At 40.0% G+C, this 18,621-nt stretch overlaps 1 protein-coding gene across 1 annotated transcript; it reads left to right on the forward strand.

Annotated features, from left to right (window-relative positions):
- Positions 1–1,288: 1,288 nt before the first annotated feature.
- Positions 1,289–17,902, forward strand: GTSF1 (gametocyte specific factor 1). The gene is made up of 9 exons (XM_032420779.1): positions 1,289–1,336; positions 3,442–3,486; positions 9,487–9,587; positions 11,659–11,785; positions 12,236–12,319; positions 12,774–12,837; positions 14,035–14,129; positions 15,060–15,092; positions 17,654–17,902. Exons 2-8 carry the CDS (start codon positions 3,471–3,473, stop codon positions 15,074–15,076), a joined length of 504 nt encoding a protein of 167 aa, XP_032276670.1. The 5' UTR covers positions 1,289–1,336; positions 3,442–3,470; the 3' UTR covers positions 15,077–15,092; positions 17,654–17,902.
- The last annotated feature ends 719 nt before the right edge of the window (positions 17,903–18,621 follow it).

The following is an 18,621-nucleotide window of genomic DNA, read 5'->3' on the forward strand; positions in this document are numbered from 1 at the left end:
GTGCTCTCTCTCTCTCTCAAATAAATAAAATCTTTAAAAAATAAATAAATAAATAAAAAATCAGGTAACAATCTATGTTTACTAAGTAGTCTCATAAAAATAAAATGTCCCATCTCCATGATCCTTTTCACTAAAGTCACATTCAATTCTTGCTATCTGGATAAGTTCTCCTAAGTCATTTAGGATCTATAAACCACTGAAATGCTCCAAAAGTCCCAATAATTGAGCACTCAGACTAATCTCCCATACTGCCCCCTACACCTGGACAGTACAAAAATTTTTGTCATAGCATATTTTTATTTCTTGGTTTTGAAAGTAGTATCACCAGATCCACCTGTAGTAGCAACATCTTCCTTTTTTTGTCTAACCTGCAAAAGCCACAGTCCCTTTTTTCCATAAATCCTTCCCAGGTCACATTGGGCTCCAGTGATTTCTTCCTAATGTAAATTTCCAGTCATGACTATATTTTTGGCATGTTAGACTGCCATTTTACCTTTCATCCACTTTAGGCCTATTTTTCTAAGCACCCCAGGGACAAGAACTACTGCTTACACGTAGTGTGTGTGTGTCAGTTTCCAGAACAAGGCTCACAATCTATATTTGGGTTTCCATTTATCAAGTTACAACTTTCTGGCCCTATTTACCTCTCCAACTCTTTTTATTGAGCATTGAGCTCTCACCTCAACTCTAAGACTCCGTTTAATCCAACTAGGGCATCCTTCCCACCAAGCATCCTTAGATACTATAATTGACGTTTGAATTTTAAGATTCTACAATGCTTGCTAAACAAAAACTAGATTCCCCTCGGTGTTTTGTTTTGGCCCTTCTACAGACTTATCTCCTTTACTATCTTCCTCTTCCGTTCCCTCAAAATCCAAACTACACTTCTAGCTAGACAACTTCCACAAAGGCTTCCTTGCAGCCTGCAGCCCAGCCGAGCCAGTCCCATTCCCCCGCCCAGTGCCCATATCTAAACACTCGTTCTCTTTCCTAAGATGGCCGCCACAAAGCGCAGGGAAGGCAGTGCGAGTTCCACCCACAGTTTCACCCCCCCACGGCCACTATCGTTCTGGAGACCCGACGAGAATGGGCTGAAAGACGAGAATGGCCCGAGGACGGGGAGCCTGAAGAGTGAGAAGTGGCCAACGCGCGCGACGGCCGGGGAGGCCTGGGATGCCTGGGAGGCCGGGCGCAAGGAAGACACGCTCCGGCGGAGCCGAGACCAGCGTCACAGGAAGTGGGGGCCCCACCCCCTAACGTCAGGGGCGGAAGTGAGCGTTGCTGGGACGCGGGTATCGGGAGAAAGCGACTGTGGGGAGAACGTGTCTCGACCGAGGTAGGAAAGGCGTCCTCGTCTAGCTTGGGGCCTCCTCAAAAAACTCACCTTTAGTGTCCTGGGATACTTTCACCATCTAATATCTTCCCTTTTCCGCCTGCCCGTAGCCTTGGGCCTTGTGGGTTCTCAGTGCTGCTTTTTTGGCTACGCGTAGTCCAGCCACCGTGTGTCCCCTCGAGGGCCTCCCTACCTCCTTTGTCTACATTGTTTTAAGTTAACCACCTTCCCCACCTTCTCTTGTTTAGTCCCATTGCTTAAATCTACTCTGATTGTTTTGTTTAAAGGAGGAAAAACGATTGTTTTACTGAGACCCCAGCTCTGTTAGTTTAACCGGTTGCTTCAGACTACATCCAGCCCCCAAACTTGACTGTTTCGCGTAATTTGTCCGTTTCACCGCGGTCTAGTACTAGGGAAAAGGTAAAGAATCGCCTGTTAACAGTTTGGTACGGAGGAGACTTCAGTGGACACGGCTGAATGAGGAAGCTATGGATTCCAGTGTTCTAAATTTACTGTAATTAGTTTTTTTGCCCCCAGAGTTTAGGGTGGCTTTCCATAAGTTGCTGAATCTGGCGCTGATTGTTTCTCTAAACACCCTAAAATCAAGGAACATAATACTTGGTTCTTCCTTCCAAACGTCTTATTTTTTATAAAAAAAAAAAGTGTGAAGTAACTATGTGTAAGTAAAACTTGTCAAAAGGAAGTTCAGAATTTCTTAATCCAGATATGAAAAATATTTTTTTTACAACAGTTTCGTTAGTAAATGTCATTAACAAATGGGCTGTGGAGCAAATTACCCAACTAGAGTTCCAGCTGATCACTTGTATTTCCTACCATAGATTCCAAGGCTGCTTATGTCATAGAATGGGGGGAAGGGGTGTGGAACTGTATGAAGGGCCAAAGGAGAGCTTGCTCTAGAGGCAACAGCTGTAAATCCGGCTAATTTTCAGAAGTTTCCTATGAGAATGGTTTTATATAAATTTAGTTTTTTCCCATAATGATTAGTTTATTTAATCACAGTGCTAAATAGGGGGAGATCTTTGGTAGAAGAGGATTCAAACTACAGAATCATTTCTTGTCTTCATCTTCCACATTTCTGTTACAGACTTGTTCTTTTATTACTGTGTTATCCATAAAATGGATATTTCTTAAATCCTAACACTCAGAAGTTTTCCCTCGGTGCTTAGAGGGAGTGAGTACTAACTAGAGAAACTTAACCAAGTCTATCCATTTTAGTATAGGGGATTGGTGGAGGAGAGGGGAGGTGAAGCATCAGTGCAGTAGGTGTGACACTTCCTGATCATGTTTAGAAAAGTCATAGAAATAGTAAGCTGGGGCGCCTGGGTGGCTCAGTCAGGCGACTGCCTTTGACCCAGGTTATGATCTAAGAGTCCTGGGATGGGGCCCTGCATCACGCTCCCTGCTCAGCGGGGAGTCTGCTTCTCCCTCTCCCTCTGCCTCCTCCCCCCTGCTCATGCTCTCGCTATCTCTCAAATAAATAAATAAAATCTTTTTTTTAAAAAATAGTAAGCTAGAATGTCTCTGGGCTTATGGGATGGATTAAGTGCATACTGGTGGACCTAGACTTTCAGCATTCCCAGGTCCCAGGGGAGAGCAAGACTGGCAGCCTGCCATCCTATATTTTTAAGAACTTGAGAGGAGAGCTTTAACCCTATTTGGGGCGCCTGGGTAGCTCAGTCGTTGGGCGTCTGCCTTCGGCTCAGGTCATGGTCCCAGGGTGCTGGGATCGAGCCCTGCATCGGGCTCCCTGCTCGGCAGGGGGCCTCCCTCTCCCTCTCCCACTCCCCCTGCTTGTGTTCCCTCTCTAGCTGTGTCTCTCTCTGTCAAATAAATAAATAAAATCTTTAAAAAAATAAATAAATAAAATAAAATAGTACCCTATTCACGTTTATCCTAAAGTTTAAATAGTAATACTCTTGTGGTCTTGACTTGCCCCCTTTAATATTAAATAGCATCGAACCCTAATGGATGGTAAACAGTGACAGGTTGTTGAAATGGCACTTAAAGTAGACTATCTTATCACCTGAATACACTTTAAATTAGTAGTCCTGTTTACTGAACCACTGCTTTTTTTTTTTCCCCTTCAGCGCTTGGATTCAGCTTCTTCATTTCCAGCATGGAAGAAACTTACAGTATGTATTTCTTATTGCTTTTAGAGAATAAGTTAAATTCTTTACATATAGTTTTATGTCTGACAAGACCTTTAGTGTTTTGGGAAAGATTCACATTTCTCCCTCAACTGCTGAGGATGTCTGTGTGGTAGTAGAGAAGTTCCCAAATTTGAAATAAGACACTTGAAATTATCAAGCTTTGGAAAGGCTACAGTTGGGACATCTGTGTTAAACTATATTTTTATTAAATGAAACATAATTTTGCAGGGCTTCAGTTTCTCCTATTAAGGACAAGGGGATAGTAACCTCTGTTTTCTATTTTGAGAGACAATGTGATATTCATCATAATGCTGATATACATTGAGTTCTTGGGGTTAAAGAAATCCTAGGAAGAATTCTTATTTCTCAAGTGATCCAGGAAACTTAGATGGCCCAAGAAGTCAGAAGGGAGCTAGCATCTAGAATCATACAAATGTAGAAACAAAAGAGACCCCAAAAATCATTTCATTTAACGTTTGGATTTTACATGGGAGAAAATAGAACCTAGATTAACTGATTTGCCCAAGGTTACATAGTTAGAGACAGAAGTCATATGTTGTTCATATGTAATGCCACACTTGATACCATAAGGCACTGTGGTTTCTAGGCCCTGACCAAGTTTAAGGAACATCTGCATCAGTGAGTGGATGAAACTTGTCAACAGGGCCTACTTTGTTTCTTACTTTGCTGTATTGTTCAGAGTCTCTTTGGAGTTAATAAGTTCCAACTAAAGGATATTTTTTAGTCCCATTCTACCTTCAAGGAAGGGTCCGATAGAATCTTAATCATCGATATATAGAAACTACATGGAAATAGTCTTCATTAAATATCTATATCAGAGGTTCTCAAACTTGAGCATGCAGCAAGATCACCCAGGGAGCTCGTTAAAACTCAGGTTGCTGGGGCGCCTGGGTGGCTCAGTCGTTAAGCGTCTGCCTTCGGCTCAGACCGTGATCCCAGGGTCCTGGGATCGAGCCCCACATCGGGCTCCCTGCTCCACGGGAAGGCTGCTTCTCCCTCTCCCACTCCCCCTGCTTGTGTTCCCTCTCTCGCTGTGTCTCTCTCTGTCAAATAAATAAATAAAACCTCTAAAAAAAAAAAAAAAAAAAACTCAGGTTGCTGGACTTACCCCAGAATTTCTTTTTGTTTGTTTGTTTGGTTTTGGGGTTTTTTTGTGTTTTGTCATTGTTGTTTACCCCCAGACTTTCTGATTCAGAAGGTCTGGGACCCAAGAATTTGCAATTCTAATATGTTCTCAGTTGAGGCTGCTGATCTGAGGACCACACTTTGAGAATCATTGATCTAGAAGACTTATTCTCCTTGGTCTTCCTTAGGGTTCTCTCCCCTACCTCCTTAATTTTTTTAAAGATATTTTAATGTAGGAGTGCCTGGGTGGCTCATTTGGTTAGGTGTCTGCCTTCAGCTCAGGTCATGATCCCCGAGGGTGCCCTGGGATTGAGCCCCGCGTTGGGCTCTCTGCTTGGTGGGGAGCCTGCTTCTCCCTCTCCGTCTGCCCCTCTCTCTCAAATAAATAAAATATTTTTTAAAAAGATATTTTAATGTAAACCTGGAATTCCATGTGAGATAGGTAGATTTATATTTATTCTTGGAAGCTTACTACTCTCTATTAAATTAGAAAGCAACAGCTCCCCTTTATGTCTCATTCTTTACTTTTTTCAGCCATAATTTTTTTCTTAGAAAAATATCACCTGGGAGTTGTTAGAAATGCACAGTCTCTGGGCCCCATCCCAGACCTATTGAATCAGAATCTGCATTTTAGCACAGACCCCAAGTAACTTAACACTGCCTTAGGATATACTTGACCTTCTTCCCAAATTGACCTTAAACTATAACCTTAATCTGATCTAAAGATCTCCAGCTTCTGTTTGGGGCTGTACCTCTTAACTGATGATACTTTTGTCAGGTTTAGTTCCCTATTTCTAGTTTCCTCCATTTCTCACCGTGGGTTTCAGGCCCTACCCAGGAGTGAGAAACATCTGGGTATTATGCTAAGCAAAATAAGTCAATCAGAGAAAGACATGTATCATATGACCTCACTGATATGAGGAATTCTTAATCTCAGGAAACAAATTGAGGGTTGCTGGAGTGGTGGGGGTGGGATGGATGGGGTGGCTGGGTGATGGACATGGGGGAGGGTATGTGCTATGGTGAGCGCTGTGAATTGTGTAAGACTGTTGAATCACAGACCTGTATCTCTGAAACAAATAATACATTATATGTTAAAAAAAAAAAAAAGATAGCAGGAAGGGAAGAATGAAGGGAGGGAAATCGGAGGGGGAGACGAACCATGAGAGACTATGGACTCTGAGAAACAAACTGAGGGTTCTAGAGGGGAGGGGGGTGGGGGGATGGGTTAGCCCGGTGATGGGTATTAAAGAGGGCACGTTCTGCATGGAGCACTGGGTGTTATGCACAAACAATGAATCATGGAACACTACATCAAAAACTTACGATGTAATGTATGGTGATTAACATAACATAATAATAATTAAAAAAATAGTTTAAAAAAAAAAAACATCTGAGTCTATGCTTTTGGAGAGAGCTTGTCCACAGGGCCTACTCTGTTTTCCAAATTAAGTTATATTCCCAAAAAGCCAGATAGAATTTTTTTTTTTTAAAGATTTTTTTTATTTATTTATTAAGAGAGAATGAGAGACAGAGAGCACGAGAGGGAAGAGGGTCAGAGGGAGAAGCAGACCCCCTGCTGAGCAGGGAGCCCGATGCGGGACTCGATCCCAGGACTCCAGGATCATGACCTGAGCCGAAGGCAGTCGCTTAACCAACTGAGCCACCCAGGCGCCCCAGATAGAATTTTTGATGAGCAGTTTGATAGTATTTATTACAAGTATTTATTACAAGTATAAAGTATTTGTTACTTTAAATGCACATATACTTCAATGCAGCACTCTTAGGTATCTGCCCAAGTGAAATACTCCTCGTACACAAAGAAGTATATACCAGATTGTTAGTCACAGCATTTTATATAATAATAAAAAACTGGAAATGACCTAAATGTCCATCAGTAAGAGAAATGATTAAGAATCTATGGCAGGGGTGCCTGGGTGGCTCAGATAGTTAAGCGTCTGCCTTCAGCTCAGGTCATGATCCCCCCTGGGATCAAGCCCCACGTCGGGCTCCCTGCTTCTCGCCCTGCTCATGCTCTCTCTCTCTCTCTATCTCTGTGTCTCAAATGAATAAATTTTTTTTAAAAATCTTAAAAAAAAAAAAAAAAAGAATCTATGGGGCACCTGGGTGGCTCAGATGGTTGAGCGTCTGCCTTCGGCTCGGTTCATGATCTCCGGGTCCTGGGATCGGGCCCCGCATCGGGCTCCCGGCTCAGCGGGGAGCCTGTTTCTCTCTCTGCCTCTGCCTCTCCCCCCTGCTTGTGCTCTCTCTGTCTCTCTCCCTTTCAAATGAATAAATAAAATCATTTAAAAAAAAAAGAATCTATGGCAAATCCGTATGCAGCACTGAAATATTCCTGTTTGGGTTTGGTTTGGTTTTGGGTTTTTTGTTTGTTTGTTTGTTTGTTTTATATTCTTTTTATATCCTGACATAGAAGGAGCTCCAGGATATATTAAGTTAAAAAAAAGAAAAAACAAGTGGGGCACCTGGCTGGCTCAGTTGGAAGAGCATACAACTCATGATCTCAGGGTCATGAGCTCAAGCCCCACATTGGGGGTAGAGATTACTAAAAAATATAAATAAAAACTTAAAAAAAAAAATAGCAAAATAGGTACAGGAAATCCTGTCACATGCTACAATATGGATGAACCTTGAGAACATTATGCTAAATGTAATAAGTCAGTCAAAAAAAGACATACACTATGATTTTACTTATATGAAGTATCTGGAATAGACTCATAGAAACAAGAAGTAGAATTAGTGGTTGCCAGGGATTGGGAAGAGGAGAGAATAGGGAATTATTGCTTAATGGGTATCGAGTTTCAGTTTTGCAAGATGAAAAATTCTGGAAACTGGTTGCATAACAGTGTGAATATACTTAACACTACCTAATTATACACTTAAAATTGGTTAAGGTGGTAAATTTTATGTTACATATTTTTATCACCATTAAAATTTTTTTAATTAAAAGTAAAATAAAATTTTTTAAATCTAGAAAACCAGTTTAGAGCTAACCTAAGTTACCAGAGGCCAGGAAGTAAAACATTGTGCTAGGAAGTCGTCATTATCAACTCTGATATATGTCACTGTATAGGCGGTATAATGTGTATGAATCATGAGGTGTGTCTAGTCTGTCAGCTGCTGACATGACCTAACATTTGCTCATGATGGAATGGATTAAATGAAGGGAAACTAATAAGAATTTTATCTGTAAACTCTCCCTGGGTGTCCTGAAGCTTCAGAAATACGAAAAGATTGCTGGTCAGGATGAGCCTGGTCCAATAAACTTGCCTGTCCTCTAAGACTTTTCCTTCCTATTCATTCTGTCCTTCAAGTCACCTTTCTGGCTCATTTGCATCACGATCATGGTTAGCAATTTTTTGCATGTTTACCACTCTTCCAGCGAAACTGTCTGTTTCAATTCCCCACTGGCTTCTGATTTTCATAGCAGTCTCCTGGTTTATAAGCTCCTTATCAAATGTGAATTGTTTATCTTATTTCACTTTTATCATTGCCTTCAGTGATGGTAACAGCATTTTATTAGGTTGCCTCTCGTCCTCCTTATAATACACTCAGAATGTGCTTAACCCTTTTAATTTCCCTTCATTAATCAAGCTTGCTAAAATTTGTAAAGCCTACGGGTAGCTTTACACATTTAGAGAAACTTCTTAAGTAACTATGTAGAGATGATTCCTGAAAGTATAGTCTTTTTTTTTTTTTTTTAATTTGACGGAGAGCACAAGCAGGGGGAGTGGCAGACAGAGGGAAGGGGAGAAGCAGGCTCCCCACAGAGCGGGGGGAGCCCGATGTGGGACTCTATCCCAGGACTCCGGGATCATGACCTGAGCCGGAGGCAGTCGCTTAACCAACTGAGCCACCCAGGCGCCTGAAAATATAGTCTTCTAAGAGAAGTTTTAAATAGCATGGTCTAGGTTAGGGGCTTTCTTTCACAGAGCAGCTCCATATGTCTGCAGTTGTCTTAAATTTAGGACGTTCTGTTTTTGCAGATTATTTTTTTTATCTGCCCAATTTGATAATCACTAGATTAAAGAATTCTCTGATTTTTTTCTCATCTGTGTGCCAAACTATGAAAAGTAAAACCACCTATCTGATAAAGGTATTGGTTTCTTTTGAGAGGTATCTAGAGTAACCAAGATCAGGAACTACTTACCGTAGTAAGTCCAAGCAGACAGATGAAAAAGAAATCACCTATTAAGCTTCCATAGAGCTTATAACTGATCTAGAGCAGTCCTTATGAACGTTTTTCATGCCATAACATACTAGTCAATAGGCAAGAATGCTGGCAAAGGGGAGTAAGTGCCCTCAACTTGCCCTAGAAGTGACTGGTAGGGGATGGGGGAGCATGTGCAGAGGTACCCCGCACTGGTATGTTGGCACACCATCCATTCTAACTTTAGCATACTGGTTGAGAGGCTTTGCTTAGGCTAGCTAGAGATAAGAATGACCCTGAATTAGCACGTCTAGAAGGGAAAAAAGGGTATCATTTCATTTAACTTTATTGTTGTTTTCATTGTTGGTTGCCCTTAGTATAAAACAAATTTATGTACAACCAGATATGAACTAAGATCCTATCCCATGATAGCTTGTTTTGCTGTACTTACAAAGATTGGTGGTAATACAGTTTTATCTTCCCGGAGTTACATTTTCATGTTTAAATGTTTAGTCACCCTTTTTTTTTTAATTCCAAGTTGTTGTTAGACTGTCATGTTCTATTCTTATAGATTCTGTTTAAAAATCCAGTGTGCCTGGAATACTGTAATTTTACAAAGGCTTAAAGCTTAAGCTTTATGTTTATCCTACTCTTCTCTCTTTCAGTCGATTCCCTGGACCCTGAAAAGCTATTACAGTGCCCCTATGATAAAAACCACCAGATCAGGGCCTGCAGGTTTCCTTATCATCTTATCAAGTGCAGAAAGGTAAGGCATTATTTTCATAATTTGCCTTGTAATGACCTCTTGAGTTCTTTTAAAAAGCCAAATTTTGTAAATATCATATAATTTTAGCAAAAATGTTTTAATTTAATGCCGGACTTGTTTTAGTAATCTGCTTTTGTGTTAAGTACCAACATTTACAGAAAGGAGTTTATTTCTTGAGTACATAGCTTTTTCTTGTTTTTGTTTTTTTTTCTCCCTAACTAGTGACAAAGCGCCCTCTATATACTCTTCTCACACTTCATAAAACAGAGGAAAAACTAATTTTTGCTAGCAATGAGAAATCCCTCTTGCCTTGTGAACTTGATGTGTTCATTGTCCTGATAAGGATTGAGTGCCATAATACACTTAATTCTGATTGCTTTTTGTTTGGAAATTTTAGAGAAGTTGAACAGCTAGAGGTTAGCCTAAGGAAAGATTATTCCTAAAAATAACGGTTTCTCCAAGTTTCAGTCTTTGGTTGAAGCATCTTTTGGTGGGGGACAACTAATCAGAGTTTGAGTTTTTTTCTCTGGTCACTCTTTTGTAGTCTTAGATATAAACTACTTTAATGCTGGCATACTAATTGAGGCACTTTGAAAGGATTGTTAGAATACAGATGTCGGATACAAAGGCCAAAGGTCTGCGGGATTTATGCTTGGACAGCATTTTTGGTATTTAATCCAAGCTGCATACAATTCATGTATGCATTAACATCCTTTAAAGGGTGTTTCTCTTGCAGTCCTCATGACATGCTTATCATGCCTTTGTTGATCATTTCTGCAGCTCTTTTAAATCTCTAGAGCAAAGATCCCTTAAAGTTGAACCTGGATAATGTGGACCAGCAGATACCACCACGACTTGCTTCCCTAGGATTGCAAACATGTCCCTAAGGATAAAGGTTGCGAAAGGAAACTAAGCAATAAAAAGACATATTGTCTTTAACTCCCTTTTTTTTTTTTTTTTTTTTTTAAGAGAGTGAGAAAGCCCCGTGCATTCGGGGAGGAGGGTGGGGCAGAGGGAGAGTGAGAGAGAGAGATAATCTTAAGCAGTCTCCATGCCCAGGTCAGAGCCCAACCCAGGGCTCCATCTCACGACCCTGAGATCATGACCTGAGCTGAAATCAAGAGTCAGACGTTTAACCAACTGAGCCACCCAGGCACCCCTTTAACTCCCCTCCTCTAATGCTCTTAATCTTTGACCACAAAAATCTTTGCATTGGAATGCTCAGTATCCCTTACGAAAATCATGAAGATAACTGCCCTCATAATTTTCTTCATCCTCTATTTTTTCTTAGCGTCCTTCCACAATATTATTTGTGATAAATGTTTTGCTTCTAATAAATCAGCTTCTTAATTCCTGGTAGCTTACTATAGGATTTGATATATGATAAACCCTTTGGTTTTTTTGTTTTGTTTTAAAACAGAGAACTTGATCAGCAGAGTAGACTCTCTCATTTGGGCTTTTCCTTAGTGAAATAGCTGAAATAAAGGCCCAGTTGTTGACAGCCTCATTTCAGGCATCGTTACTTGAAATAAGCATTCCTGTGTTAATCTGAAAACTCACTGGTAGGCTTCTTCTGCGGCTCCCTCCCCACCGCTGTTTTCCAGCACTACTGCATGGCAATAGCAGGGGCGCTACCGCAGTGCGGACTAAGAGTATGTTTTCGTGTTACTGTTCCCTGAATATCACCCTTCAGAGACATCCAGAGAGCTCCACCATGACAGGCTGTGCTGCCAGTCTTGGGACCCTGGGAAATATGGTTCAAATACCCAATCCTAAATTCACTGTTTACTCCCCTATAAGCCACTGTAAACCCAGTATCTGTGCTGTCCGTCTCTACGAGCATAAGAAAGAAGCTTACATTTTGATGAGTTTGAGGTCATCTGTCCAGTCTGTGTGAGGAGAAATAATTCATTCCCTCTTTAATTTTCTACCATGAGTTTACTTACCATAGTTAAGCCACAAGTTTATTGAGAGATTTTAGGGCAGTCATTTATAGAATAAGGCTAAGCCACTCCCTTTGAACCTGAAGAGAATCAAAGAATTGATAGACCTCTTAATTTTTGTTCCACAGAATCATCCTGATATCGCAAACAAATTGGCTACTTGTCCCTTCAATGCTCGCCACCAGGTTCCTCGGGCCGAAATCAGTCATCATATCTCAAGCTGTGACGATAAAAGTTGTATTGAGCAGGATGTTGGTAAGACTAGCTAAAAGGTTTCAGTCCTAGAGGTTAGCCCCTTCAGATTTGTATTATGCTCCGTTGTCACCTTGATTTCTTGATTTTTGGCTTTCATCATTTCAGAAGAATAGTACCTTTCTGCCCTCGAGTATTTTATCTCATCAATAAAAGGTTGTCAGGCTGTGTTTATCAGACTGCTTTCTCTTTTGAACAACCTGATCCATCTTACCAGTAATTAATCTAAAAATAAAAATCCTTTTATTGTCATAAACGAAGACAAACAATCTTTGTTTCAGCTTCTTTTTCTTCTGCAAGGGGATAAGACCTCTGCTTAGCTTTCGTAGCATCTGTTTTTCAGAAACAAAGACCTATTAGGCTACCCTGAAACCTTTTAAGCCACTTAACCCCTTTAAACATAATAACCTGACGATGTCCCCTTTTTACATCAGAATCTTTGTTATCTTGCAGTCAACCAAACCAGGAACCTTGGACAAGAGACTCTGGCTGAGAGCACATGGCAGTGCCCTCCTTGCGATGAGGACTGGGATAAAGGTGAAGTGTCTCTACATCTTTTTCTTCACAATGTCTAAATCGCAAGTCATTTGCTTTAGACAGAAGGAAGATTTTCCTTTTTTAGGAACATACCATGTTTGGAACGCCTTATTATTGTTATTGGGCCTCAAAACAAGCACATTCGTATCACTGTGCAGACACGTGGAACAGCCTATCCCTCTTGACTGGAAAAAGCACTTCTTTACATCTGTTTTTTTCCATAAATTGTGTTGTACCATCTGTGTTTGGTTGTTACTGGGCACGTTTATTATTATTTATGTTGCTTGTGTTTATATCCTTCAATTAAATTCCTGCTACTGTGTCACTTCAGGGTACTTGATCAATCTTTAAATTTCTCTAAACTTAGGTGTATTATTTCCCACCTTACAGATTCAACTAGCATAAACTGGTGTTTTCCCTAGGAGTGTCACAAACTGTGTTCTTTCTTTGGCAGATCTGTGGGAACAGACCAGCACCCCATTTGTCTGGGGCACAGCCAACTACTGTGGCAACAACAGGTAAATGAAATGGGCTCATTCCCAGCACTGCCTCCCAAAATCCAAGTGACCTGTTCCCAAAAGAAGCCACCAAAGCATGATTTGATCTCTTTCCTTAATGATGTTACTTGGTGGTAACTTAGTCTAGATAGTTTTGATGGGTTATTTTCCTTATTTATTCCTCGATTCATAAAAAGGTCACATGCTTTGTGTTAATCGCTATGGGAACACAAAAAACTAGCTTATAGTCTAGCAAGGGAGACAGTGGTACCAGACATTCTTACGTCTAAGTTGGGTTTTTTGCTAAGTTGGCATTATTTTAATACTTTGAAAAAATTCTCCAGTGACACCACTCTGGGTAATTAGTGTCTAAGGAAAAATAATCCTGAAAGTTCTTGATTTGAAATTGGGCAAGCCAGAGTACCTATTGGGTAGGGAAGAAAATGCATCTCTTCTTTCCACTGATTTTGTATCTAATTTGTATCTAAGTGTGGGGCTTGAACTCATAACCCTGAGATCAAAACCTGAGCTGAGATCAAGAGTCAGACGCTTAACCACTTAACTGACCGAGCCACCCAGGCACCCCTTTATCTAATTTAAATCTATGAGATTTCTCATTACTGCTTCATCTTCAAACCGTAGAAGATCAAGTTTCAGATATTCAGAAATGAGAATATTTATGGATTAGAAAATGAAGGAATGAGATGCTAGACTTCATTTTTCCCCAAATAGAATGCTTATCAATTTTTCTTAGCTCCTAAGATAAGTTAGTAATTGTACATGTACCTTATTTTGTGTGTGCACTAAAATAGAAAAACTTAAAGATGAATTTTAATAGTACAGTTTTAATTTTACCTCAGTTCTATGAGATTTGTTGCCTCTGGTTTGGTTGTCTTGGCATTTTATCTCTTACATTTATTGAGTGAGTCGATGAGCCTGTCATATAACTGAACAGTAGATGGCATTGCTGTTTATCTCAATTTCTGGAAAATGAAAATGGTTAGACCCATCTTAATGCTTGTACAGAACAGTGAGCTTTTCAGAGAAGTAGTAATCATTCTAATTGCAAGAATGTTTTGATGGAAATGTGTTTACATTTCAGAATGTAGTTTGCTGTTTTCTCCCAAATTACAAAAAACACATTTTGATTGTCTTGTGTGTGCCTGCCTGAAGAATACAGATATGCTGGCATAGGCAAATTTGTCTTTGTTTTTGCAGCCCTGCAAGCAATATAGTTATGGAACATAAGAGTAACCTGGCTTCAGGCATGCGTGTTCCCAAGTCTCTGCCATATGTTCTGCCATGGAAAAACAGTAAGTGAAATAAAGGCAAAATGTTTTTACTCTCTTCATTGTGCTAAATACAGTTGGTCTTGATTATTCAGGGACATAGTCAGTGTGAACACATTACACTCACATGACCCTGAGAGTGAGTGCCTCCTTAAATTTTGCATTCTGAGCGCCTCACTCCCTACACCCTAGGCCCGGCCCTGGTTAGTAACAGGAAATTATGAATAAGAAAGTACAAGATCGCAGAAACCAAAAGAATATTTTCAAGTTGGGATGACCACTGACATCAAATACCTTGGGTAAATTTGGAGACCAATAAAAAGGCTACTGACACTGGGCAGGAGGAAGTCATCCCTGACACTCAAGGCATAATATCAGTAGAAATTGGGATTAGAAATTGGATTGCAGAGACCTAAAAGGAAATGAGTAGAAAGAAAACGAAAGTAATAAGTTATAGGAACTAGCATAAGAATAGTATTCTGATGTCTTCCCTAGACATCAGAAACCGTGCCGAGTAAATAGGTACTAAATTCATATCATATCACCCTGATAAATTCCCACATATGGAACACCCAAGATACTATCATTTTTACTTAATACAGACTTTCCTAATGTTGCCCCCAAATTCAGATTCCCTTGATGTCAGTCTTTGCTACTATTTGAGCTAATTTTTTAGGTGGCTAGAGGATTCCCTTTAAAACATTTCCCTTTGGATACTTGCATTTCCCAAAAAAATGAGTTCACCACATCATATGCCTAACGGCTAGATAGGTAATATACTATTCTTTTCCCATGCTCTTGAATAGAATCCAATCACTAATTTTAAATTCTTCCACTTTTATATTGTAATTCAGTATACCCCAAGAATAAGTCATTTGTGTTTAGTAAGAATAGGGGAAGGAGTGAATTTCAATTGTCATGGTGTATTTATTTTGAAATATTTCTACTCTATAGATGGAAATGCACAGTAACTGAATATCTCATCAAGTAAGTGTTTCAGTTTTATTTCACTATCTCTTCAAATGGTAGCAAGATTTAACTGGACATAAAGCAATTTGGGTCCAATTTTCCTTCAGATTATGGTACCAAATTAAAGCTTTGTGTGTGCCTGTATTTTTTAAGTATATAGCTTCTGTTATGGCTCTACACGCTAATGAATAGGCATTTACTTGTTAAATTAGAATCCTGTTAACATGCCATGTTGCTTTCCCTAACGTTAGTACACATTGCCTTTTTCCTTTTTCCTTTTTCCTTTTTCTTTTTTTTTTTTTATCAAAGTTGCATTCGAGATCTATCATGCCTTTTTAATGGACTGAGATTAATCAGACAGCTGTGCTTCACTGCTCTGCAATTCTTTCCCTGTGCAGTACAGTTTAACACTCAGCAAAAAATTCATACTCTTTTTAATTGAGCAGTTAAAAGTTTGGGGTCTCTAAGAAGCTTGCACTGTTGATCTTATCTGAATATTTGATTTAGCAGAATCTCACAAAATCTCTATGAAGAGACTAAAATATTTTACTTTTTACAGATGAAGCCTTTCCTGAGGTAACCCTATATGCCTATGGCAGAGCCAAATTTGATTCTTCAAATGCAGTTTTGGCTGAGGTTGCCCAGCCATATTGCTCCTGCCAAAAGGAATATTATTAAGCTAGGAATGAGACTATATCCCCACTGTCTTGCAGATAGTAGGCCCTCTGTGAATATTTATTTAAGAGTGAGTAATTGGCCTCTTGCCTTCCAGTTCATTCACTTCCTCTGGACAGTGAAGCAGATGGATCTCCTGTGAGTTAGGGTTCATTTTGTGCCAAAACTGATGTTTCTTCTGGTGAGAAGCAGAAAAGAGATTCCAAAAGCAAACACCCCTTAGCTATGGACGATAATATTTATGTGTTGCTTCTAGATGCTAGCAGTTTTTCTTGGTAAGTTTTTGTTTTGTTTTGTTTTGTTTAAGATTTTATATATTTATTTGACAGAGAGAGACACAGAGAGGGAACACAAGCAGGGGGAGTGGGAGAGGGAGAAGCAGGCTTCCCACTGAGCAGGGAGCCCGATGTAGGGCTCGAACCCAGGGTCCTGGGATCATGACCTGAGCCGAAGGCAGACGCTTAACAACTGAGCCACCCAGGCGCCCCTCTTGGTAGGTTTTGATGTCAAATTGTTAAATACATGTGGAAACCAGAAAATTGGATTTGGCCCCAGGAGGGAATAAGACACAACAGCACTGGGGTGTGTCAGGAAAACACACACCACCTGGATGAATGGTGAACTTTGAATCCTTCTCTGACACACTGCACAAGATGCTTGGTTCTCATACAGTACGGATTGCTACATAATAAAAATGGTCCAGGGGCATCTGGCTGGCTCAGTTGGGAGAGCATACGACTGGATCTTGGGGTCGTGAGTTTGAGCCCCACATTGGGTGTAGAGATTACAAGAAAAAAAAAAGTTACTCTAGGTGGCTCAGTCAGTTAAACAGCCGGCTCTTGATTTTGGCTCAGGTCATGGTCTCAGGGTCCTGGGATCACCCCGCTTCAGGCTCCCTGCGCAGCAGGGAGTCAGCTTCCCTCTCCCTCTGCCCCTGTCCCCGCTCGCACGTGTGTGCATGGTCTCTCTTTCTCTCTCTCTCTCTCAAATAAATACATCTTTAAAAAAAAAAAAAAATTACTCTAAGGTGAAAGCCCAGGAGAAGCTTCTATCTCTAACATCTAAGACTAGATACGTTCTCTCCTTGGGAACTTAACTCTTTGCTATTAAACCCCTTACATGCTAAAAATGTATTTTTCTTTATAACCCCTGAGGAATCCGGAGAGAAAAATTATCCTAGGTTAGGTAACAATCCTTAAACAGCCACAAACCTTTTTATCCTCTTAATAAAGTATCATTTTTTGAATGCCAGTTGTTACAGAATTCTCTAGCTTCTTTGGAAAGATACAAAAGAAATAGAAGATAGGACTTATCCCCTTAAGGAACTTAAGTGTGGGTGGAGATTTTCTTGAATGCATATACATGAAGAGGGTTTGTTCACCTTGCACTTGATATGCTTTATCTCATGTTTTTATCAACAAATCTACTTTTTACTAGATAAGTGTCTCAAAGCAGGTGATATCATATTAATTTTTATTCCCCTAATGTATGTTGTAACAGCTCAAAAAATATTACTGAATTAATAAATAGATAGAACATATGAGAAGAGAAAAAGATCAATATAAGTTAATTAAAATTAATCCAGAATTGTCTGGAGATGTCAATTGTATGGATAGTCAATTCTGATTTTCGGCTCACTCATGAAACTGTTGACACAAGCAGTGTACAGCGAGCTCTATGTAGAATGTTTTTGATTCAATTAACAAGTTTCTGTGTGCTTAGTGGTACTGAAGAGCTAAGGGTCAGAAGGTACTTGGTGTTCTGCCATTAACAATATCAGATTCTTCCAGCTGACCAAGAGATGTTAATCAGGTTGTAGTTGTGTGGCCTATTATCAGATGTAGTTGGTGTTTTTGTCACTGAAAGGAACTAAGAACTCTTTTTTTTCTCTCATTTCCTTGCAGATGCCAGACTCTAGAAGACTCTTGCTTCTTCCTGCTACCAGTGGGTTCTTCGTGGTTTTTCCTCCTAATCTAATTATAGAAAGATAAACTGTCTGTGACTTTCAAACTGACAAGTACCTTTTTTTTTTCCTCCATGCTTTGAGTCTTCACTCATTTGATGCAAGAAAGAACCCTCAAACTCAGAACTGTTTCAAATAAAGCATCAACGTAGATAGCTTGATAGTTTGGTTAAGTACCTGCAGCCCCAAGATCAGAAATCACATCCCATTTCACATTAATGAAACATAATTATTTAAAGTTATCTTAAAGGATCCAGCTAAAGCAGGCAAGAAACTTGGGTTGGAAAAAGTAACTGTGTATTTGTGTTCTCTGATACACATAGATCAGATTCCTTTTAAAATTTATAGGAATGGTCCTTTTTTGATCAGTGCATCTCCTTATCCAGAGTCTTCAAGACATTGATAGCATTTAGATAGCAAAACACCCCGTTCTTGTTTAGAATCTGTAGAACACCTTGCTCCCTGAATATTTCCAACCTAGAGTAGGTTTCTTTTGTTTCTCTCCCACATTCCAGCTAGAAATTGTACTAGCTGTCAAGCCAGGTGTAGATTATGTAGGAGTGAAGATTGGAATGGAGGAGAGGAACAATTGTATGTGTGGAGAAGAGAGAGGCTTTCCACCTATGTGTGAAATTTGATTAAGCTTCAAAGCTTAAATGTGATGGCCCTGCTGACTCTCCTGGAATGTGTGTATAAGAAGTTAGATTTCTGAAACACCCAAGGCTCTGGCTAGCCTAGCATTTTGTTGGCCCTTACAAGGAAACTTCATAATCTCCCCAGACCAGTTTTTTGTTTGTTTATATCTGTGCATTTTTTGTGTGTGTTTTTGTTGGTTGGTTGGTTTTTTTCAGGTTTGGTTTGGTTTGGTTCTAAATCTGTCTGGCAGGGAGAGGGATTGGGGATCTGGTA

The sequence above is a fragment of the Phoca vitulina genome, unplaced genomic scaffold (assembly GCF_004348235.1).
Source record: "Phoca vitulina isolate PV1807 unplaced genomic scaffold, GSC_HSeal_1.0 scaffold23, whole genome shotgun sequence".
Lineage (NCBI taxonomy): Eukaryota > Metazoa > Chordata > Mammalia > Carnivora > Phocidae > Phoca > Phoca vitulina.

Coding starts and splice junctions, on each gene's coding strand:
- GTSF1 (XM_032420779.1), top strand. Junction 9,588..11,658: donor ATCTTATCAAGTGCAGAAAG/GTAAGGCATTAT, acceptor TTTGTTCCACAG/AATCATCCTGATATCGCAAA. Junction 12,838..14,034: donor AACTACTGTGGCAACAACAG/GTAAATGAAATG, acceptor TTGTTTTTGCAG/CCCTGCAAGCAATATAGTTA.